Source organism: Natator depressus, chromosome 2 (genome assembly GCF_965152275.1).
Source record: "Natator depressus isolate rNatDep1 chromosome 2, rNatDep2.hap1, whole genome shotgun sequence".
NCBI lineage: Eukaryota > Metazoa > Chordata > Testudines > Cheloniidae > Natator > Natator depressus.
In genome coordinates, this window is record NC_134235.1 from 177822410 (window position 1) to 177846874 (window position 24465).

Consider the following 24465-nt stretch of genomic DNA (forward strand, 5'->3'; position numbering starts at 1 on the left):
ATATCCCCCAACTGTCCTTATGTTCTAATACAGATAGATGAAAGTGTAATTTTTAAAGACAAAAGCCCTCACTGTGCATTTTAATTAGGTAACAATTTTATCTTGTGTTTCATTGGCAGATAGTGCATTATCACTCAATATCCTGCCAGTAGTGTTGTGGGGATAGAATAAGCGGGAACTTCCCTGCTTCGTCTTGCTCATGCAGTTGAATTCATCTCTCAGTAAAGAATTCTCTTCTTTCCCTGTAAAGTGTAGTTGCATAGTCTGAATGTAAAAAGCAGCCTGCATCGCAATGTAGACTCCCAGATAACTGAGAGCTACAACTAATGTATTCTGAAGACACGTCATATTCCACATAACATACTACACTAACCGCTAGAAAGAAGCTTCATTTCACAGTTGTCCATTGCTAGGTTTTTCATTATCTGATAACTTAACTAGTAATTTTATAGTGTATAACTCCCACCCTCCACCATAAGAAGTATCACCATGGATATATCTACACTTCAGTTGGAGGTATGGTTGCAGCATTGGCTGGCATACCCCTGCTATCTTAAATCTAGCTAGCTGTGAAGACATAGTAGCATGGGCTAGCAAAGTAAGTACATACCCAGGGTCCCCAGCATGCTTCTGCAGCCTGCACTGAAATCTGTGCCATCATGGTGTCACTATTTTTAGCCATAGTAGCAAGTCTAAAGCTAGCATGGATACATCAAATCATGCTGCAACCACACTTCCAATTGCAGCATAGACATACACTGAATGGAATATACAATTAGTGACAGGCTTCCTGGAACAATTATTAAAAATGCAAATAGATCATATCAAGACTCACGATAAAGTACATGCATTTTTCCATGCAGTGGTGTTGTAGTCATGTCAGCCCCAGGATTTTGGAGAGACAAGGTGGATGAAGTAATATCATTTGCTGGACCAACTTCTGTTGGTGAGAGAGACACGCTTTTGAGCCACACAGAGCTCTTCTTCAGGTCTGGAGAAGGAACTCCTAGTGTCACAGCAAAAGCTGGGAGTACCTTTCCCAAACCTGAAGAGCTCTCTGTGGCTCAAAAGCTTGTTTCCCTCACCAACAGAAGTTGGTCCAACAAAAGATATTACCTCACTCACCTTGTCTCTCCAGTTGAAGGAGTTATAATAAAATTTGAGTGCCTTGGCCTTCTAACACAGCTGTGATTTCAGTGCTCATTTTGTTACATTTTAAAGTGTTTCTAACAAAGAACATTTAAAATAATGAAAGTTTCCAAACAAAAATTTGTCAAACCTGTTTTCTGTGTGTATTCTTTAAAAACAAAAGTTTAAATATTTGTTAGTCACTCTCTTACCAGCTGACTTAGAACACAGACACTTTTCTGTACTGTTTCTCGGGTGACATCTGCTTGCCGCACTTTCAGTGCCTAAGAAAAAAGTATTACAATATTTTTACATATATGTATTTTAAAAATTATTTTTAAAGCCAGTTACCAGAAAACCACCACTGATCAAAAACAAAACCCAGAATGTGCTATTTGAGAATGGGCCTACCCAGTGACATACAAATGACATTTTTAATAAGGTATGCAACAACTTTTTAGATGACAGAAAAAAAGATTTTTTTCTAATGTACAGATTGAGATTAATCAACCAAATACATTTTTTTGCCAAATACTAGTAAGCCAAATATAATGAAACATATCTAACATTTCTACTGAAATCAAAAATCCATTCTTCTATCTTTTGTAAGAAACTCCTCAGTGACAAAGTCATAAAAATCTAGTAAGCTGCACAAGTACCTAAGCAGTTCCTTTTCGATGGTCAGTGAAACCAAGCTGGACAGGTGTTTGCCACTCTGGGTGTTGCATGTGAATGTCTAAATGCGCTTTAAAGTTGAAAAAAGACCTTTCCACTGTGGCTGCAGAGTAGGGAATAATCAGAATTAAGGTAGCCAATTTTTTGACCTTAGAGAAGCAAGTTTGTAAATCCAGCACATGAATAGTTCTATAGAAGTCAAATGTACCTTTCTTGTGCCACTGTTCTCATTTGTACACAGCTTGGAATGCAATCTACTAATGTAAAAAATATTCGGATAAGATGCTTCTTCCAGAGATTCGAGAGCATTAACCAGAAAATGTGTCTGGAACTCCTTGAATTGTTTTGGATTCAGCAACTGTACAAATTAAAGTTTCTCTACACTTTCAAATTGTACCAATAACTATTATCTGACATTGTCAACAACCTCAAAGAAGAGACATTTATACATTGCTTGGCCTTCACTTGCTCTTTTTTCCCCTCAAGGTTCACATGCACCTAACTCTGACACCTCTTTCCAAAGCTCGTCAAAAATTTGTTGCTTTCGACTAATAGGCTTGACCATCTCGGGAGTCTGCTGAATACAAAACCCAATATCATACATCTTGGTTTGAAGAACATGAAACATCACTTCTGTCACTTCAAACGTTGTTGTAGAGGCAAAGGAGAAACACAAACTGAAAATTATCAAGCACAGTTAGCAGACCCATGGCTGAAAAGACTGATCATCCCAAGCTACTGGATTCTGCACCACACTTTTGAAGAGTTCGGTCAGAGCTTCTCTGCCCATTTTACAGTTTGTACAAGCCTTGAATGAAAATTCCACCTTGTGGTACAAACAGAAGGCTGTCTCTGTTTAACTAGGTTTCCAAGAAGTTCAGTCCTTTGAAGATTGAGAGGAAAAAAAAAACTAGATATTCCTTCTAAATTTTTGAAGAAAATCAGTCTGCTGCTGTTTGCTGCAAAATTGAGGACAAGATTTAAAAAACACAGACATAGCAATGAACAAAAAGTGCACAAGGAAACTTTTCATGAGCACGTTTCTGAGGCCTACCTACGTCACCTGCCATTACTGCTGCACTGCCATATGTCTGAGCTACAAACCTTGTCAACAAATTTAGACTTCTGGCACACAGTTTCAACATGCTGGCAAAGTCAGCTGCAGTTTGATTGTTACTAATGTCATTAAGAGCAACAAAGTGTTCTGTAACATCACCATTCTTGGTCACATAATGCAGTACAGTCAAAAGCTGGACTTATTGGGACTATCTAACATTCCATCAAGTAAAATAGCAACAAATGGTGTTTCCTCAATTTCTTTGGCAATGGCATTAAGTTGGGTATTACTTACTGCTTTGATGAGGTTATTCTGAATTGTTCGATGTTCCAGAAAATAAAGTAGATGGTTCCCAAATGCTGCTTGAGTAAAGGATCTAACTCCCTGACTAATTCTAAGGTTTCTACATAATTGCCATGATTCAGGGAGTCATCCGTTTAGTTATCCCTAAAAAACACAAGCTCTTGTTCTATGAGGTTACATAAAACACAAATTGTCAGAATCAGGCTATTTGCAAAGACTAGTCTTTTTATTGTGTTGTCTCACAGCACTTCTCCACAGCTCATCTAACTGAAGATCAGTGCAAGCTTGTCCAAATGTTCGTAACTGTATACAGCCTGTACAGGTGTTGCTGGCTACTAGTGACAACCACAAGCTTTATAATGGTTCTTTAGGTTGTTGTATCCTGCCTTGTTCCATACATTCTTTTCATTGATGAAAAGTAGACAGGGTCAGTAGTATAGCTTGTTTGTTTTCACACACTCACAGATCCATTCACATTTATACACAGCTTCACAGAAATACAGTTTCAGATCACTAGTTACAATTTTGGTTTGGGCTTCCATTATTTATAATGTGTGTTTCTGTTGTAGTCTCTTGCACTAAATGAATTATTGAACAAATTTGACACAAAACTTTCCATCCTGATGAGGAGTTGACATTGCTAGCTCTGTTCAATCACAGATGACACAATTCTACACTGGGATGCCTAAGCTAATTTTTCCAGTGCACAGCTGGTCAGGAAGTCAGCTGCCTACAGTCACGTTGCCTAGGCAATGTGATGTAACTCGGAGCACTGCACGCCTTGCCAGCAAAACAAGACAACAGCCAACATGAACAGATTAATTACATGCAAGGCTTTCATATGCTTGTAGAATAAAACATTTTTTGTGAATTCTGAGGCATGCAATGCATGTGCTGCACACATAGACAGCATGCCACTCCGCCTAGTTCATTGTGTCTATGGCCCTCCCCCCATGTTGCTGCCACTGAAAATTCCATCGACTTCAATGGTGCAGTATCAGACCTTAAGGCAATATGCTTTACAACACTACAAATAGTCAGAACAATTGGTCACAGTTGTTCTTAACTCGCTGCGCAGACAGTAGTTGCAAACAAAATCATAGGGTATGTCTACACTACGAAATTAGGTCGATTTTATAGAAATCAATTTTTAGAAATATATTTTATACAGTTGATTGTGTATGTCCCCACTAAGAGCATTAAGTCGGCGGAGTGCGTCCTCAATACCGTGGCTAGCATCGACTTACGGAGCGGTGCACTGTGGGTAGCTATCCCACAGTTCCCGCAGTCTCTGCTGCCCATTGGAATTCTGGGTTAAGCTCCCAATGCCTCATGGGGCAAAAACGTTGTCGAGGGTGGTTTTTGGTACATGTCGTCAGTCGCCTCCCCTCCCTCCCTCCCTCCGTGAAAGCAACGGCAGAAAACCGTTTCGCGCCTTTTTTCCTGGGCTACCTCTGCAGACGCCATAGCACGGCAAGCATGGAGCCCGCTCAGCTCACCGCAGCTGTTGTGAGCATTGTAAACACCTCGCGCATTATACTGGAGTATGTGCAGAACTGGGCTAAGAGACGCCAGCACAAGGACGATTGTGAGGAGGACATGGACACAGACATTCCTGAAAGCACGGGGTGTGGCAATTGGGACATCATGGCGGCAGTGGGGCTGGTTGATACAGTGGAACGCTGATTCTGGGCCTGGCAAACAAGCACAGACTGGTGGGACCACATAGTGTTGCCAGTATGGGATGATTCACAGTGGCTGCGAAACTTTCGCATGCGTAAGGCCACTTTCCTTGAACTTTGAGAGTTGCCTTCCCCTGCCCTGAAGTGCAGGAATATTAAGATGAGAGCTGCCCTGACAGTTGAGAAGCAAGTGGCAATAGCCCTGTGGAAGGTTGCAATTCTTGCTCCTATATTTGATGACATTTATCAGGTCATCCCCCTCAGTCTTCTTTTCTCAAGACTAAACACACACAGGTTTTTTTAATCTTTATACGTCAGGTTTTTTTTAAACCTTTTTATCTTTTTGTTGCTCTCTTCTGGACTCTCTCCAATTTGTCCATGTTTCCTAGCATGTGGTGCCCAAACATGGACACAATACTCCAGGCTGACCTTGACAGTGCAGAGCAGATTGGAATAATTCTCTCCTATGTCTTACATATGACACTCCTGTTAATACACCCCAGAATTACATTTGCCTTTTTTCACAACTGCATCACAATGTTGTTGCATATTCTATTTGTGATCCACTGTAACCCCCAGATCCTTTTGTGGGATAGTAGTTCCTAGCCAGTTTATTCTCCATTTTATAGTTGTGCATTTGATTTTTCCTTCCTAAATGTATAACTTGCACTTGTCTTTATTGAATTTTATCTTGTTGATTTCAGAGCAATTCTTCAATTTATCAAAATCATTTTGAATTCTAATTCTGTCCTCCCAAGTGCTTGCACCCCTCCCAGCTTGGTGTCATCTGAAAATTTTATGAGCAGAGTCTCCACTCCATTATCCAAGTCATTAATGAAAATATTAAATAGTACGGGACTCATAACAGATCCCTATGGAGCTCCACTAGATATGCCCTCTCAGTTTGACAGTGAACCATTGAAAACTACTCTTTGAGTATAAGTTTTCAACCAATTATGCAACAACTTTATAGTACTTCCATCTAGACCACATTTGACTAATTTGCTGAGTATTACTGAGATGCTATGCACAGTCTTTGGTACTGAAGACTGTTGAAAAGGCACCAGCATAAATAGAAGACAATGGGATGGGGAAGAAACAGGTGATTTGACAAGCAAAAGGCCACAACCTCTCCCTCCTCCTTCTCTGACACAATACCTATACAAAGGGACCAGTTGAAAAGCTTTTGCCTGGAAAGAGTGTGTCATGCTCGGGCATTTTCTTCTAGCCAGCTGTAAATGGAAGTGGCAACACCTGTGGCGTCAGCTACTCTCTCAGCTAGAAGAAATAGTTCTAACATTTATCAACAGGGCTAGAAAGGGTAGAGACAGAAATCATATAGTCAAATGATTCTCTTATACTGTACAAAACAGCAACAATGTGGATTACAGCCCACATATCTATCAAAGAGCCAGATTGGGCAGAATTCTGAAGTTGTTGCTACATAAAACACATATTGCTTTATATTCCACTTGTTCCAAAACAGTTCAATTTAAAATCTATTTACCCTCTTAGTGGTTAGTAAACAGCAGAGACTGAAATCATCAGTATAACAAAACTAAGTTAAAACAACCATACAGTTAAATACAGACAGACTTTAACCACAGGTTACCACAATAAGGCCCTATTGCACAAATATTGAATAAACCAGAAGCAATACAAAAATAATAATAACATTGCAATTATGCATTTAATATTGTACAAGAATTAACAACCAGACTTTAACAGAATCCAAATGTGATTGGGGGACAATATAAAAGTACACAGCATGTCATTTAGCACTTCTGAAATAAAAGTTATCCAGAACTCCCTCTAAAAACTATTAGACATTCAAGGTTGTTGCATGTCATTGGAAAAGTTATTATACATATTTTAAAATAAGTGTGTAATAACATTAGAGAGTAATTATAACTACAAACATTTATAATGTGCCCACCACTTTTTAAAATCTTGGCACGTTGCACATATATCAGATCAAGTACAAGACAATTTCCCCAAAGAGAGTGGGACAATACACACTACAACCTCCTTACTGCCCTTACAGCCCCAAAATACTTCCCTGAAAATCTAACTGGTCTGGACAATAGAGAACCACATTTAATGGAAAACCTGTGCAAAGGAGAATTTTGATCCACCTTGAAAATTTACTTTTTGCAAAGGAGACCAATATCTTTTCTGGAAATAAAGGAGTTACATGAAGGAAGAATTTGTGTCTGTGCAATAGACAATAGAGGTACCCAAAGATCTTCTAAGGGCTGCTACTGGAATAATTTAAACCTGCTTTCAGCACTTCCCTGGCAATATAAATTCTTAGCTAGTCTGACAGATTCTTCCAGCTTACTTCAGCTTCTGGGAGCTCTTGCTTGGTAGATTCGCTGTAACCAAAACATATAATGGGATGTGTAGGGAGACTGACATGGATCACAATGATCCTGGTGGTGAAAGGACAGACTTCTTCAGCTCTGAAGGTGCCTACTCTGCAGATTCATAGGTTTCATGGCCAGAGGGACCATTCTGATCATTTAGGGTTGATCTCTTGCATAACGAAGGTCATATAATTTCACCCATTCATTTCCGTATCAAGCCTACACTTTTACTCTTGCATATTTACAACTATAAATTACCTTGGCTTCAATCTGCCTATAGCAAGAGACACCGTATATTGTGGTTCGATCTCCACATCTTGGTGGCAAGTGGAAAAACACAGTATCTAAGAAAGGAGAGAAAAAGCTTCATCAGCCACCAACAGAACGATCTATCAACATTTTGTATTTTCAGCTCTGTAGTCATCTTTTTCAACATTACTCTCATTTACAAAAGCCTTACTGAAGAAATTGCACTTTCTACCAGCTCTACCCTTTTGTAAGTAGAGCTGAAGTCTTTTTGTCTAAACCTGTGACCCAACTGTTCAAGTAACTACTAAACAACTCACTTTGTCTCCATACAAAGGTGCCAAATAAGCAATATTTATGCTATGACGTGACAAAGGGCACTAAAAAAAAAAAAAAAGAGCTTTTCATTAAACCTATAGGGTTTACTTCAAAGCTATACAGTGTTTAATAATTATGCAAACAGATAGATATACTACTGCCACTAACTGTTAATTCAGGGGTTCTCAAACTGGGGGTCACGAGGTTATTACATTGGGGGGGGGTCGTGAGCTGTCAACCTCTACCCCAAACTCCGCTTTGCCTCCAGCATTTATAATGGTGTTAAATATATAAAAAAGAGTTTTTAATTTATAAGGGGGGTTGCACTCAGAGACTTGCTATGTGAAAGGGGTTACCAGTAAAAAAGTTTGAGAGCCACTGTGTTAATTACTAATTTACAGATACAGCAAAGGCAAAGCAGTCATTAGAAGAATTCTGGTTTGCAGTTCACAACATTTCACTATGAAGCAAACCCTGTCTTGAGAGTGACTAAAATTGGTTACTGACTTTGTAATAATGAAATGAAACAGAACTGTACTTAAAAGTATGGAGTAGTCTCTTGAGACAAGGATTTAGGTACTAAAAATTGTCAGTCCCTTTTACAGATTTCACTGCATTCTAAAGAGATAGGCTACTTGTTTATTGGCTTGGAGAGACATTTATTAAAAATTCTACTAAACCCCTAGCCTAATTCCCCATTTCATGGAACCCTAGTAACTCCTACACTGTGAATTACTCATAACCTGCACAGGAAAATCAGGCCCAATATGTTATAGTAAATTTACAGTAATCTTAATTTGAAATTCGTTTGGGATTACCAAATGAAATCTTTAGTGTGTTTCTGGCCATAAAACTCAAGGATATACACCTAACCAGGTTTAGTTGCTTTGTTGCTATGCTAGCTTTGAAGCAATCTCTCTTACTTCAAAATATGCATTAATGACCTGTTGCTGTGGTAATGAAATGACAGAAAGTCAACTATTTAGCTTTCATGCATAGGACTGTGGCACTGAGCCAATGCAGAAACAACTTCACTCACCTGCTCCTACTTCCTGCTTTAGAATGCACGCAGTAGATCATTTGATAGTTAATTATACAGAAATGAAACAAAGTCAGGACCCAACACAGAGTCAAGGAGTGGCCTTTTACTGATGCAAAGATAAATTCTTTTGATACAACTCCTATACTTTTGCTACCAATTCCAGATGAAACACCTCTAAAATTTAGAGGGTCAGACACAATTTGAATTAGAAACATAAGAAACCCTAACTAAAAGTTGTATCAGGGTATTTTTGTGGATTTTACAATTTCTTCTTTTTAAAAGTTTTCTTCTCCCCTGTTGCTGTGCAGAGGAAAAACAGTTACTCACCTTCTCATAACTTTTGTTCTTCGAGATGTGCTGTTCATTCCAATCAGGTGTGTGCACGCCGTGTGCATGACAGCCGGAAGATTTTCCCCTAGCAGTATCCATAGGGTTGGCCTGGGCGCCCCCTGAAGTTGCGCCTTCATGGCACCCAATATAGGGCCCTGCCAACCCAACCTGACCCCTCCCCCCCCCATCAGTTCCTTCTTACCGGGTACCCTGACCGAGGGATAGGATGGAGGGTATTGGAATGGACATGAACAACGTATCTCGAAGAACAACAGTTACGAGAAGGTGAGTAACCGTTTTTTCCTTCAAGTGCTTGTTCATATCAATTCCAAGCAGGTGAATCACAAGCCCTTCAGGAGGCGGGGTCAGAGTTGTCCGCCAGTTAGAATACCGCTCTACCAAAGGCCATGTCGTCTCTGGCCTGCTGGGTAATCGCATAATGTGCAGGGAAAGTGCATATTGCAGACCACGTTGCTGCCCTGCATATTTCCTGGGTAGGAACCGGAGCTAGGAAAGCTGCTGAAGAGGCCTGCGCCCTGGTGGAGTGTGCAGTGATTGAAGGGGCTCGCACCTGGGCCAAGTTATAGCACTGTCAAATGCAGGACACGATCCACAACGAAATTTGTTGGGAAGGGACTGGAAGACCCTTCTGTCCGCCACAGCCACAAATAGTTGAATGGACTTCCGGAATGGTTATGTTCTTTTAATATAAAAGGCAGGGGGTCTGAAGATATACAAAGAATGAAGCCTCTGCTTTCTGCCGCTTGAGTGTAGCTTAGGATAGAACACTGGAGGAGGATGTCCTGGTTGATGTGAAACTGGGAGACAACCTTTGGGAGGAAAGCTGGATGTTGCCTGAGCTGAACCTTGTCCTTACAGAACATGGTGTAAGGGAGCTCTGATGTTAGGGCCTTGAGCTCAGACACCCCCCTGGCTGAGGTTATTGCCACCAGAAATGCCATCTTGTACGAGAGGTAGAGCAGGGAGCATGTTGCTAGCAGTTCAAAAGACAGCGCCGTCAATCTGGAAAGGACCAGGTTGAGGTCCCAGGCTGGGACCGGCTTCCTGACTTGCGAATATAGCCTGTCGAGATCTTTGAGGAAACGGCTGACCATAGGGCTGGCAAAGACTGACCGGACCTCTGAGCCTGAATGGAAGGCAGAGATGGCAGCCAAGTGAACCGTTATTGACAACATGGACAGCCCATGCTGCTTGAGATGGAGAAGATAGTCTAATATAAGTTGCACAGAGATGAGTGTCAGGGACGAATGATGCTGCGCCAACCAGATTAAAAATCTCTTCCACTTGGCAAGATAGGTAGCCCTGGTGGAGGGCTTTCTACGGCCAAGGAGGACTTGTCTAACTGGGTCCGAGCAAGAGAGCTCCGTTGGGTTCAGCCATGGAGCTTCCATGCCGTGAGGTGCAGTGACTCAAAGTTCGGGTGCTGAAGTTGACCATGATCCTAAGTTAGTAAGTCCGGGAAGAGCGGCATGGTGACTGGAGCTTCCAGGGACATTTCCAGGAGTGATGTTTGCCAGTGCTGGCGAGGCCAGGCAGGGGATATCAATATCACCGAAGCTTGTTCCCTCTGTATCTTGAGGAGCACCTTGTGAACGAGAGGGATAGGCAGAAACACGTATAGGAGATAGCCTCGTCCCATGGGAAGGCTGAACGTGACCGCGATGGAACCCGGGCTGTGATTCCAGAGGGAGCAAAACTGCTGGCACTTCCTGTTGCGTCACGTGGCAAACAGGTCTATCTGGGGAAAACCCCACTGATGGAAAATTGAGTTTGCAACATCCGGGCGAAGGGACCACTTGTGGCCATGGAACGACCTGCTGAGATAGTCCACCAACTCGTTCTGTACTCCAGAGAGGTATGATGCTTTCAAATGTATCAAATGCTCTACACAGAAGTCCCACTTCCTGGCACAGGGGACAGAAGCATGCACCCGCCTGTTTGTTGATATAAAACATTGCCGTGGTGTCGTCTATCATAACTGATACACATCTCCCTGTCAAGTGGGCTCGGAAAGTCTGGCATACGAGGCACACCGCTCTCAACTCTGACATTGATGTGGAGAGCGAGTTCCGCCTGAGACCAGAGACCTTGTGTCCTGAGGTCTTCCAAATGTGCTCCCCAGCACCAAGGCTGACGCATCCATCACTAGCGAGAGAGACAGCTGGGGGCTGGTGAAGGGGACTCCTGCACATACTACCTATGGGTCAAGCCACCACAGGAGGGAGTCGAGTACCGGGCAGGGTTACAATCCTGTCGAAGCTGTCCCAGACTGGCTGATACACTAACACTAGCCATAACTGAAGAGGTCAAAGTTTGAGTCTGGCATGCTGTAGTACATAGGTATAAGCCACCACGTGTCCCAGGAGTTTCAGGCAATTCCTTGCGGTGGTGGGGAACTGCCTGAGACCTTGTATGGTGTCGCCGAGGGACTGAAGCCTTGCTTTCAGGAGGTACGCCCTGGCTTGTGTTGAGTCCAGTACTGCCCCTATAAACTCTATCCTCTGAACCAGGTTCGTTCAGAAGGAGGCCCAGTTTGTCGAACGTTGTGCTTTTGAAGTCGACTTGTGCCTCCACTTGAGACCTGGAGCGGCCCTTGATGAGTCAGTCATCGAGGTACAGGAACACCTGTACCTGACGCCTGCGCAGGAACGCAGCACTTGGTAAACACTTTAGGTGCTGCCGACAGGCCGAATGGAAGGACTGTAAACTGGTAGTGGGTGTTGTTCACCACAAACCTGAGGTATTTTCTGTAGGACAGAATTATTGCTATGTGAAATTACGGGTCCTTCAAGTCGAGGGCGGCATACCAGTCTTCTGGATCCAATAAAGGGATGATGGAGGCCAAAGAGACCATGCGGAACTTGAGCTTCGTCATGAACTTGTTGAGTTCTCGCAGGTCTAGGATGGGCCTGAGCCCGCCTTTGGCTTTCGGTATTAGGAGATACCGGGAATAGAAACCCTTGCCCGTCTGCTCCTGAGGAACCTCTTCCACTGCCCCTAGTGAAAGGAGCAAGTGCACCTCCTATATAAGGAGTTACTCATGAGAGGAGTCCATGAAGAGGGATGGGGAAGGGAGGCAATGGGGGGGGAGGGCACAGAATTGGATGGAGTATCCCCTCTCTACCGTGCGGATCACCCAGCGCTCCGAAGGGATACGGGACCATGTACAGTAGAAAAGGGACAGCCGGGACGAAAAGGTGAGGCAGGGTAGATCCAGTTCTTGTTCTGGTGTGCCGTCCTCAACCACACCTTCAAAAGGCCGGTTTGGGGCCAGGGCAGCTTGGGTTGGCCAGAGCCCTGGCCTGAGGATGAGTGTGGCCTCTTCCTGACTCCCCTATTCCTCTTCCGGGAACCATATGGTCTGTTTTGCTGGTAAAACCGCAGAGGAGGCTGCGGCCTGAAGTGCCTGCACTGTGTAGCGGGGGGGGTGTATGCCCAGGGACTTGAGGGTGGCCCTCAAGTCTTTTAAACTGTGAAGTCTCCTGTCTGTCTTTTCAGAGAATAGGGCCTGACCTTCAAAGGGGAGTCCTTCGTGAGGGAGTCCAGAGACCTGAAGTCAAGAGGACCTTCTCATGGCCACCACGGTAGCCATGGTTCAGGAGGCCATGTCGGCACCGTCAAGAGCCAACTGCAAGAGGCCCTGGAAATGAATTTGTCTTCCTCCACCAAAGCATTAAATTTGGCGCAGGAGTCTGGTGGTAATAGCTCATCAAATTTGGCCATTGCTCCGCAGGTGTTAAAGGAGTACCTACTAATGATGGCATGATGGTTTGAAATGTGGAGCTGTAAACAACCGATGGAGTAGACTTTCCTCCTGAACAAGTTCACCTTTTTCACCTCCCGATTTTTAAGGAAGGGTCCCTGAAACCCATGATGCTCCCTTTGGTTTGTAGCATCCACCACCAAAGAGTTGGGTGGAGGATGAGAATAGAGATGCTCGTATCTCTTTGAAATAGCATCTCTCATTTCTCTTAGCTGTAGGGGGCAAAGAGACCGGAGTGTGCCGCAAAGTTTTTGTGGTCTCATTTATAGACTTGATGAGTGGGAGCACAATATGCGAGGGCCCAGAGGGGACAAGGATGTCCACCATGGGATCAGCATCCTCTACCAGTTGCTCTGCCTGGATCCCCAGGTTCTGGGCCACCCTACGCAACAACTGTTGCAGAACTCTGTTATCCTCCAAGGCCAGGGTTGTTGAAGTGCCCTCAACGGCCTCATCTAGGGAGGACAAGGATGATAGCACCGGCACATGGCCTTGGTCACTGCCCTAGGCACCAAGATGGTCACACTTTCGTTAGGTTACTCTATTGCTGGTGCCAAGGTGGTCGGTGCCACAGAGGCCGGCACCAAGATGGGTGCCGGCGCTGAGGTCCGAGCGGAAGGCGGAGGTATCAGCATAGTCTCCGGTGCCAGCTGCTCTAAGGGGGTGAAGGATGCTGACACAACCGACACTGACCTGGATCTTGAAGCCTGGCTCTGACCCTGGGCTTGATGATTGGACTCCCTGGGCCTAAAAGGCCACTGAGCTGGTGGTTGCCATTGAGGTGGCCAGGGTGCTGGAGGATCTAGACCTCCTGCTGTTGGACCTATCTGAGTGCTAGGACTCCACCTCAGACTCCGAGGTCTCCGGAAAGGAAGACCACGGAGGAGTGGTACGGGGTGGTCCCGAGCCTCTGGGGATTGATGCAGTCCCCCAACGTGGGCAGTCGCCACTGGGGAGTGGTGCAGTGGAGATGGGGAGCGGTGTGACATAATTGATGGCTTGCCCCTAGATCGGATAGGAGGCCGAGTTATCACTGGTGCCTCGTCCCTCCTCGGAGAAGGCAGTGCCGTCAGGCAAATAACGTCCTGCGCCACCTCAAAAGTCTCCATAGTCGAGGGGAGTTCAATGTCCCAGCCATGACAGTCTGGAGAACGGTAGTAGGCCGGGCTTGATTGGACCCCTTGCAGGGCAGGAGTCGACGAGCCCCTAGGAGGCACTGGGCCCGAAGCCAGCTGGATGGGCTGAGCCCTCACTGCCACTGGCTCCTTAGGCTTAGGAGGGGGAGAGCGTCCCCTCTCCTGCTTCTTTTTCTTTTGGGGCACCAGGGATGAAGATCAGCGCCTGCCACAAGTCTTATGTTCAGCGCTGTCTTGGTGCCGGGAATTCTTAGCTTCCTTCCTTGATGCCAGTTCACACGCAGTCGGCACAGGTGCGCTGCGCACAGAGGCGGCGGCACTTGGCACGGGCTCCGCTGATCTGGGGTTGGACTGCAGAGGGAGGGCTGCCTCCATGAGGAGAATTCTGAGTCTCAGAATACCGGGGTCGGGTCGGCAGGGCGCCATGAAGGCGCGACTCCAGGGGGCACCCAGGCCAACCCTACGGATACTGCTGGGGAAAAATCTTCCGGTTGTCATGCACACAGCACACGCATACCTGATTGGAACTGACATGAACAAGCATTTGAAGAAGAAACAGACCAATTGACTGTACATGGCACCACAGTACACAATGAAAGGTACCACGGTACATAAAAAGTACGGTCACAAATGCACAAAGCAAAAAATCTGGAATGAAAAAAAAATTTCCCTCTAATCTTTCAGTTATAGGACCCTTTGGCATTACTTGTAAAAGTAAAACACTTTCAAGTGTTCATTTTAAAGTGATCCCTGTTTCTCCGGCGCTTATAGTGCTATTTTGATACTGATTCAGAATTTGAAACTGCAAGTCCCAGACAACAGGACTTGTGTAAACTAATCCTTGGTTTCTCAGAGACCTGGTCTTCTTGAGGAGGAAGCACAAAGCAAGATTAAGAGAAAAATGTTAAATACAATATTTCATTTTTCCATCTATAGACAGAGCAAAACCATCTATAGATATATTTACCTGTAGACTGCTATGCCTTGGCTAAGTCCTAAATAGTAACAACATCGCAAAATGATTCTCCCACCTTTTCATTCTGAAGGCCACTACGCTTCATAGCAAGTCCTCCTGCCCTTCTCACTGGTTGGTTCTCACTATATGATTTCTGCAGACTGTCCATAAGGATCTGTAGAACACATTTTGAGAACCACAGATCTATTTAAGCAAAAACAGATTGCTTTGTTCACACACTTTTGAATACTTTTTCTCCTACCTCCATAAATATTTACAGGACCAGATTTCCTTAATGAAGGTTTTGGGGACTGTGGGTTATTTTATTTTATAACCATAGGCAAGTGAGGTTGTAACCTTTAAAGGAACCCCCTGTATTCAGTGAAGATTTCCTGCTGCTGGATGCATTCTCATGATCAGGGTTCAGTTTAAAGGCGCAGGTATTTTTAAGTTGGATTTTACAGAAACGGAATCTGTAAAAAGAAGCATTTCTGCAGTTGTGGACTAAACTACAAAATAAAGATTAATAGAATTCAAGAAGTCAGAAGCCTGGTTAATTAATAGTTCAAGTGTCAGGATTCTTTCCCCCCTAGTAGAAGCACACAGGAGGACCCAGTGTCTTCAGTTACTGCCACAGATCCCCACTCAGATGCTGTAACCTCATGTTTGCTTTCTTACCTTCTTGATAGTTGTGAGCTCCATCTGGCAAGGCAAGGAAAGGCAAGTATTTCCATTCTTCTGGTAAACTGTGGCTGTCATGTCCTTCTCCTGAGAGGAGGGGAGGATAGGAGAATTCAACCTGAAAAGGGGCAGGGGGGAGGCCATGTTATTCAGAACAGAAATAGATACAAACTGCCACACCAGATCAGTCCAGCAGTGCCTCAAGTCTAGAATTTTGTCTCCACTGGAGGCTAGAACCAAGTGCTTCAGACTAAGATGCAAGAAATTCCATTGTGAACAACCTGCATGAGGGTCTACATCCTTTATACCATCTACTTGTGGATGATGTCACTACAGTAAAACCTCTGAGTTACGGGAATGGGAGTTGTTCGTAACTCTGAACAAAATGTTATGGTTGTTCTTTCAAAAGTTTACAACTGAACATTGACTTAATACAGCTTTGAACCTTTACTATGCAGAAGAAAGATCCTGCTTTCCCTTTATTTTTATTAGTTTATGTTTAATACAGTACTGTACTGTACTTGCCCTTTTTTGGGGGAGGAGGGGGTCTCTCTGGTGCTTCCTGATTGTGTACTTCCCTTTCCAAACAAGGTGTGTGGTTGACTGGTCAGTTGGTAACTCTGGTGTTCATAACTCTGAGGTTCTACTATATCTATATTTATAACTAAGTACTATTTTGAATCTTATTAAGCCCTTGCCTTCAGTAATCTCTTGGTGCAATAAGTTCCACAGGTTACTTGTGTGCTAAGAGCATTTATTTTTATCAGTTTTAAAAGTGTTGCTTTTCAATTTCATTTGAAGGCCTTTTGTTCTTGTATTGGGAAAAGAGATAAATGGGAACTTCCAATTTACCATCTGTATCTCATTCATTATTCTGAATACCTCAATCGTATCCCCTATTCATCATCTTTCTAGTTAAGAATCCTAATCTTCTCAATCTCTCTTCATATGAAGTCTCACTATGAATCTAATCATTTATCGCCCACCTCTGGACCCCTTCTTTTTTTTGGTGTGTATTTCTAGAGAAGGGTTGACTAGACTTGAACAGAATCATTCAAGGGGAAAAAACATCACATTTATTTATATAACAGCATTATAATATAGTCAGTACTTTCTATCCCATTTTTTATGCAACCTAACTTTTTATTGACCACTTCTGTGCATCAAGTAGATATTTTCATTAAGCTGTCTAGTGACACCTAGGTCTTCTGCCTGACTGGTTATAGGTAAAATAGAATGTAAAAGAATGAACAAAGCATCTTGTTTTGTGCAGTTGAAAATCTACACCTACTATATGGTTTTGAGGGTGAGGGAAGGAGATGTTTTCAATTCAAGTACACAAATCAATTTGTCAGCGATTGAAAGAGAAAGGATGACCCTTAAAATGCAAGACTCTACAAAAGTAACAGTAGTGCAGACTAATCAAGCAATCACTGGAAAAGTGAGTGAGATGGAGGTTCTGCTTTACAGAGTCACTGACATTATGGGTACTATCTTCAACAGTATAATAAATATGACTCAATGTAATATTGCCAATTAAAAAAATCCCACAGAAATTTCTAAATGTAATAGTTAAATCAACTTGTCACAATGAGGGAGTGAGAGCTCTAGCCAAATCTTCATTTATCATTAAAGAGAGCAGAGGTTATTAAGGGAGAAAGTATAATTTCTGATAGAAGATGTTCAGCTGAAGATCAATCAGTTGTCAAACTTGTAAAAGTACAGTATTTTTCAAACATTGTAAACTTCCATAGAAGAGCATGCAAAAGAAATCATGTAGGAAATCATTTCAATAGTATATGGTGTGACGGGGCAAGGCCAGATGGCTATAGAAAAGTAGTGGGAGATAGATATATTAGCTCCAGGCTAAACAAATCCCTGGTACCAGGTTAAGGCACGATCGAGAGGCATGCTTAGTCATGCAGGAGACCCTTCCTCAGAAGGGTAACTTACACGAGCAAGTGAGGATATCATCCGACTTGACGCCGATCCAAAAGATCGAGGCAGCCGACATGATTAATTGCAACAGAGATGTGTTCTCTACAAAACCAGGGCAGACGACTGAGACCTATTACCGTATCCGCACGATCCCTGGAGCCAAGGTAACATTGAGACCCTACGAAATCCCACTTCTGACACCAGTTGTGACAAAGCTCTATCCTTGCCTCCGTGGGTCCCGCGTTTCCTGGCGGATTTCGCTAGCCTCAGAGGCTCACTGTGACCCTCCACGTAACTCTTCTTTCTCTAGAGACAAGGGTCACAGTCTACTGAGCCGTTTTCATCATAAGCCAGCGAGGGAGGTGAGGAGAAGTTATCCTTCCTTGCACAGTCTCTGTTGTCTCCCAGTCTCCGTGATTACTAAGGGGGCAAAGGTGGGGGGGGGGGAGCCCGGGCCCACCCTCTACTCCAGGCTCCAGCCCAAGGACCCTAATAGTATCAGCTATGGTAGCTGACCTTTTAGAAACATGACATGTACAATTCCCTGGGCTACTTCCCCCACAGCAGCCCTCACTTCCTCAAGCTCCACTTCACCCTTACCTCAGGGCCTCCTTCCTTGTGCCTGATATGGTGTGTACTACTCAGCCTCTCCAACAGTACAACCTCCTTCCACAGCTCCTGACATGCACACACACCTGACTGACTGGGAGGCTTTTAACTAGTTTCAGCCAGCCCCTGATTGGCTTCAGGTGTCCCAATCAACCTAGCATTCTCCCTGCCTTCTGGAAAGTTCTTAATTGGCCCCAGGTGTCTTAATTGACCTGGAGCAGCTTCCATTTCACTTAACCTGGTACCAGGGATTTGTTTAGCCTGGAGCTAATATATCTATCTCCCACTACTTTTCTATAGCCATCTGGCCTTGCCGCATCACAATGGATAATCAAATTTAAACCCCAATAATAATAATGGTGTGGGAGGGACAAGGGGGAATCAAGAGTAGTAGAAATCAGTAAGAAAATAAAATGGGAATTCCATTATGTCACCTTTACTCCAGATGTCGTTGAGTTGTGTGACACATCTATATGGGGGGGGAGGGGACGACACAAAAAAAACCCAGCCTCACAAATTGCAGTGTTGGTTTCAAATTCACTTATTCCCGATTCATACTGTATCTCACACCATCATATGAAGGAATAGCTCCAGGCAATGCCAGAGAAAAATCGAAGCTTCCTATGGTCACAGCCGCCCTGCACTTAACACTACAATCTTCTCACAAAGTACATGAGAGACACAGAGAGAGAGAGAGAGAGAGAGAGAAGATGTAACAGAAAACATAACTGATTTAAAGACAATTGTATTCCAGGATTCTACTTAAAACTCCTTTCTACTGAAAATGTATAAAAGATTGCTTGTTTTGTTCAAACTCAGCAATCGAGATAAACGGGAGAAGCATTTGGCTTCCAAATGAAAGAGGAATAATAGAATGAGATAGTGTATCCACGAGGTAGCAATTGTCTGCAATTTGATAGATTGTCAGTAAAAATTCATAGTCTATCATATACCTTCCAAGTTATAGACCATGAAATTACAGCATCATAAAGAGTGCTGGAGCAGTTACAATGGAGAAACGGATTTAGAATGTATAATTTGATTGTGTTCCAAAATTCAGACATCCTGGCTGCAAATAGTAACTGCTAACAAAAATATTACTGGAATGAGGAATATGGTCGTTTGCCTTCACGATATAACCTTGGAAATAGAAAATGCAAAAAATAAATTTTAATACACAAATGTTTGTACAACATTGTTCCTTGCAAGGAATATACTATAGTAAGGATATGGAAGTCAGTATCTCTGCTTGCTTATAAGTGATGGACTTATTAATTTCAAAACAAACTGAAGAACTTTAAAACTATATAGTTTGTTTGTAAATTATATGATGGAATAACCTGAAACACTATTGACAAAATAAAAAGGAGAGAGAGAAAACTGGACAAATGGATAATTTAAAAACAAAGTTGGACGGACTAAAATTCTACATTAAGAGACTTTTTGGGTGCCTACGTGTCACTGGAGTAAAATTTCAAATTGGTATTTGTATGCAAAAGAACTTAATGTGTACATAGTGATTATTAAATATCTAAAGACACACCTTAATATCTACATTTGATATTTTGACTTTAGCGCCATCTAACAATTATAGAACAGAAGTTTAAAAGCCATGTACATCTCAATTATAATTTAAAAAAAAAACATTTTTAGTAGTTTAACTATATGCAGGACTGGTAGCATGGCTTATTAATAAGATTGCCCAACACTTCCTAATATGAAACTCTATTTTCAGTTGCTTATAATCAGCTTGCCAAAAATGTATCTATTTGCGCTGGAATTTTTCATGCCAGATGTCTGCCTGAGGTAGATTTTTTTTTTTTGGGGGGGGGGGGAGGGGGTAGAAAATTTCAGCCGTTTCCAAGAATAAGACTTAAAAAAAAAAAAAAAAAAAAAAGATCTTTTCTCTAGCTCTTCTATGCTTTGGAGAAGGGAGCTGATTTTGTGCCAGGGAAAAACATTTTGCCATCCCCATGAAAATCTGCCCAAATTTGGCTCAATTATAAACCCATGAAAAATTGCAGTTTGCACATGCTCAGAAGAAATGTCTTAGAGCTCTGAAGATTCTGTCCACGCTGAGCATTCTCAAGCCTTTCACCGTCTCCATGTGTGACCGGACTACACATGTGCCATTCCCACAGAAAGATTGAATAGGCTCCAGCTCAGGGCTGTGGGGGCATAAGTGGTTTTTCATTTAACAGCTGTTCACAGCTGCTCAGGTTTGCTATGGGAACAGGCACCAGAACTAAGAGCCGGGAGCCTATGCTCTCTGTGACACCCCTTAATTCAGCTCCCAGGTGTGGATGCATTGTGATACAGTCTTTAGTTACATGATCCCATGGACCCATGCCTCATTCAGTGTACTGGATGGACCTGCCTGGGGATAAATGAGGGTTCTGTAGCAAAGGAGGCTGGTGCGTGTAGGATCCCTGCTTCATTTGTTGCAGAAGGCGGAGGGTGTGTAGTGAATGAGGCTAGGAACTGCAGGAACAGAAAGGATGGTTTCATAATTGAATGCTGCCCTGGAAAATTGGCTTCTATTCCTACTTCTGCCACAGAACTCCTATGTGACATTAGGCAAGTCACTTACAACTAACTTTTCACAGATGACCACAGATTGTGTGTTCCTCATTGCTGAGTGTCCATCTTATATCCTGGGGTCTGATTTGCTAATGTGCTGAGCACTCAGAGCTACAACTCAAGTCAATAGGAGCTGTGCTTTGAACACAAAAATAATGCTAAGTGGTCTGAAAAATCAGTTCATAGGAGTCTCAGACTGGACACCCAAAATTAGTGGAAGCTTTTGACCTTAATCTCTCTCTGACCTGAATCAGTTCCCCCATCTGTAAAATGGGGATAATACCACCTATTCTCACAGGGGTTTTGTGAAGCTCAATTAATGTATATTTATGAAGCACTCAGGTACTACTGTGATGAGCACCACAAACAAGCCCATGAGAAAATTAATAATTCTGTCTCCAGAGCACAGTTTGAACAATGTGCAGTAAATAAGGTGTGTGGCCACACACTGAACAATGAGGAGACAATAAAATATTAAGTGAGCATCCTCCATCCTATGCATTGAATGAGGCAGGAGCCTGTGGAACAAATAGTATGTAATTAAAGACTGTATCATATTGCTTATGCACAAGGGGGCCGAACTAAGGCTGTACAGGCAACCTTAATTCTGAATTTCCTAAGTTTTGAGTGCTTGACTTTGCAACCTTAATAATCTTCTTTTAACAGTTTGTAGAATAAACAGTTCAAGTCAAGAAAAGAAGCTCTGCACAAAAGACTCACTTTATTCCTATTGAGAGGAATAATCTGAAGGATTAATCTTGCTGAAATTGTTATACGTAATAGAGTGAAAAAACAAGCCCCATGTACCATTAGTGTCTATAAACACTTTGGACTCAATTCTTGGTTTATTTTAACATTTCCCTCCCATCGTATTGGCAAACAAACCATAGAATTAGTGTTAACAACTTCAAACAGTTGAAAGACAAAACAATGACACATCTACATCACAAATACCATTAACTCTATTAGACAGGTACATATAAACAATATCAAATTAAAGTTTTCCCTTCATTTTAATAGATAATAAATTTGACTTTGTGCTCCCTTTAGACTCCTTTTGGGCTCCCTTTCAGACTTTAAAAACAGCTGATAATGTTTCCTGAATACTTTTTATCATCATGCCCCGCCCTCTATCACCAAAACTATAAATAGGACAGCTCCTTAGATACCAGTGGTTTGAGCATTGGCTTGCTAAACCCAGGGTTGTGAGTTCAATCCTTGAGGGGGTCATTTAGGGATCTAGGGCAAAAAAATTGGGGCTGGGTCTTGCTTTGATGAGGGGGTTGGACTAGATGACCTCCTGAGGTCCCTTCCAACCCTGGTATTCTATGATTAGAGTATCCCTCAAAAATCTGACTTCTTATATTAATATAACATTCAGATACAGTAGCTAGTGTAAATAATTAAAATTAAAATAAAATAAAATATTCTTAAACACCCAACCCAAAACCCTACAAACAAAACCTTCATATTTGACTTCAGAAATGTTCCCAGTAACATTTTCGGATATTCTTTGCTATTTCTCAATTACAGTTACTCAAACATTTTGCTTTCATAAAGAGCACTAGTTAAAAAAAAGTAAATGAAATGGAGGAGTCCTTCAGGACCCTTTTCCTGCACACTTTTCCTTGAAGACTAGTCAGACCAGTGACTTTCCTACAAGCTAAGAAAGGCTGCCTTTCCAGAAAGTCACATTTAGCTTGGGAGGGGAAGGGGTAAGGGCGTTACAAGCCTGTCTTGCAAAACTCTTAGAGGATGAACGTGCAGTCTCTGCAGCAATCCCACAGTAGGGGATTGAGATCTGAACACCATATCCCAGAGTGGATCACAGAACACACATTGTAGTCCACAGAAAATGCCCCAGTGAGAATTCCAAGCAGTACTGTCCCCCTTGGCAGGCACAGCATCTCCTGGTGTTCCAGGGAGTGCAGCTTCTGTTCAATGCTTTCTCCCACATCTACCTACCCCAGCCAGCTACGCTGACTCATACAAACAAGGGAAGCTATGGCCCTACTCTCAACCTGCCACATCCACTTTGTAGAAGTTACTTCCTGAGCACTGTGTGGAGGACACAAGAACTGGGGCAATGCTCCTTATGCCCTCCTCCTCCCCCCATGTTCATCCATATAGACTCCGAACACAATCTGCAGATTTGGTATTATATATATATATATATATATATATATATATATATATATATATAGTGCAGACTAGACATTAAAACAAACAAACAAGCAAACAAAAAATGGAGAGCGAGAGGGGGGGGGAACAGATGGAGAGAGGCAAGCTCAAAAATATCTTACTTTCTTCTCTAAGTCACTGATTTGAATTCGGCACAGGTTAGTAGTCACCTAGACTTCAGAGTCTCAGGTGAAGGAAGTTTGGGGTCTCAGTCCAGTTCCTAGTTGAAAGATTTCCACCTCACCAAAACTGCACTATGATTGATTTTAATTTGTCCATCTTATTGGCAAGCCCAGCACAGAGGCCAATTGGGCATGGAGACAGGTATCTTCTGACCCCAAAGGTCATCTCTCCAGGAGAACACATTAATGGGGCAGTGGGGGAAATCATTCACTGCTACTACATAAGCTGTACCTGTCCTGTGGCTTAGCTTCTCAGACTGCCAACCTGGTACCTTTCATCAGCAGTAAATTTTCTCTTTCTTTTTCTGTTTTTTTTTTCCTCTCTCTCGCTCTCTCTCTCTCTCTCTCACACACACACACAAATAAAAAATAGTGTCTTTTAATCAGGCATCATATAATTGCTCTCCCAAAACTTAAATGTAACACATTAGCATTAGTTGGTCATCTTGTGTCAGAATGTCATCCCAAACTGAAATTAGATAATTACATGCCAAACAGAGATGCTGTTTGGTAATGAAATCCAAGAAAGATTTTGTTCCTTAATATTTGTAACTTTTCCCATGCTCTGATTTTTTGTGTGTGGGTAGGTTGTGGTAATAAACAACTAAACCAGTCTCAGTGGAACCCTGAGAGCTGCCAAGTTAAAACCTGTACTGTACAGAAGGCAAGGAAGAGCAGGAGCAATCATATTTATAACTAGTGCTTTACTGTGCAATTATGGGGAGTCAGTTTTGATTATCTGATTCAGACAAAGGGTCACAAGGCCTGATTCATGGCTGGCCTGCACCTTGTGTAGTCATTTACACCAGTGCAAAGTAGGTGTAAAATGCTACCAAATCAGAATGGTAACATTTTATATCCATTCCATATTGGCACAGGCTACTATACAAGGTGCAGAATAGCAGTGAATCAGGCCTGCATAGTTTATAAAGCTGTATCTTGGAAGTGCTGCTGGTCTTTCTGACTATACAGAGTCTGAGGCAGGAACAAAGCTGAAGGGGAAGTGGCTGCTCCCTACTATCCATCCTCCGGCCTTACTGCTCTGTGGCTGACCAGACAGGCACTAAAGATAATGGTTTTAAATATTTTTAAAACAACCCATTTGATGTTATTAAATATTCTAAGTAATTTTATTCATAGTAAAAAACTATTTTGATTAAATTAATGCCACTGGGGACTTTTGGCAACTTTCATAAGTTGATGGATGACATTTGCTATTTTATTTTTTATACAGAAAGTGACATTCCGTATAATTTATCGCAATAAATGCAT

General features: G+C 42.6%; 1 protein-coding gene across 1 annotated transcript in view; it reads right to left on the minus strand.

The window, feature by feature from the left end:
* Positions 1 to 24465, minus strand: part of AVL9 (AVL9 cell migration associated) — a 62322-nt gene that overhangs the window by 32589 nt on the left and 5268 nt on the right. The window contains exons 2-4 of the mRNA XM_074945377.1: positions 15701 to 15821; positions 7470 to 7555; positions 1341 to 1412 (exon numbers count right to left, since the gene is read on the minus strand). Coding sequence (XP_074801478.1) covers positions 1341 to 1412; positions 7470 to 7555; positions 15701 to 15821 — 279 coding nt within the window. The remainder of the gene's footprint in view (positions 1 to 1340; positions 1413 to 7469; positions 7556 to 15700; positions 15822 to 24465) is intronic.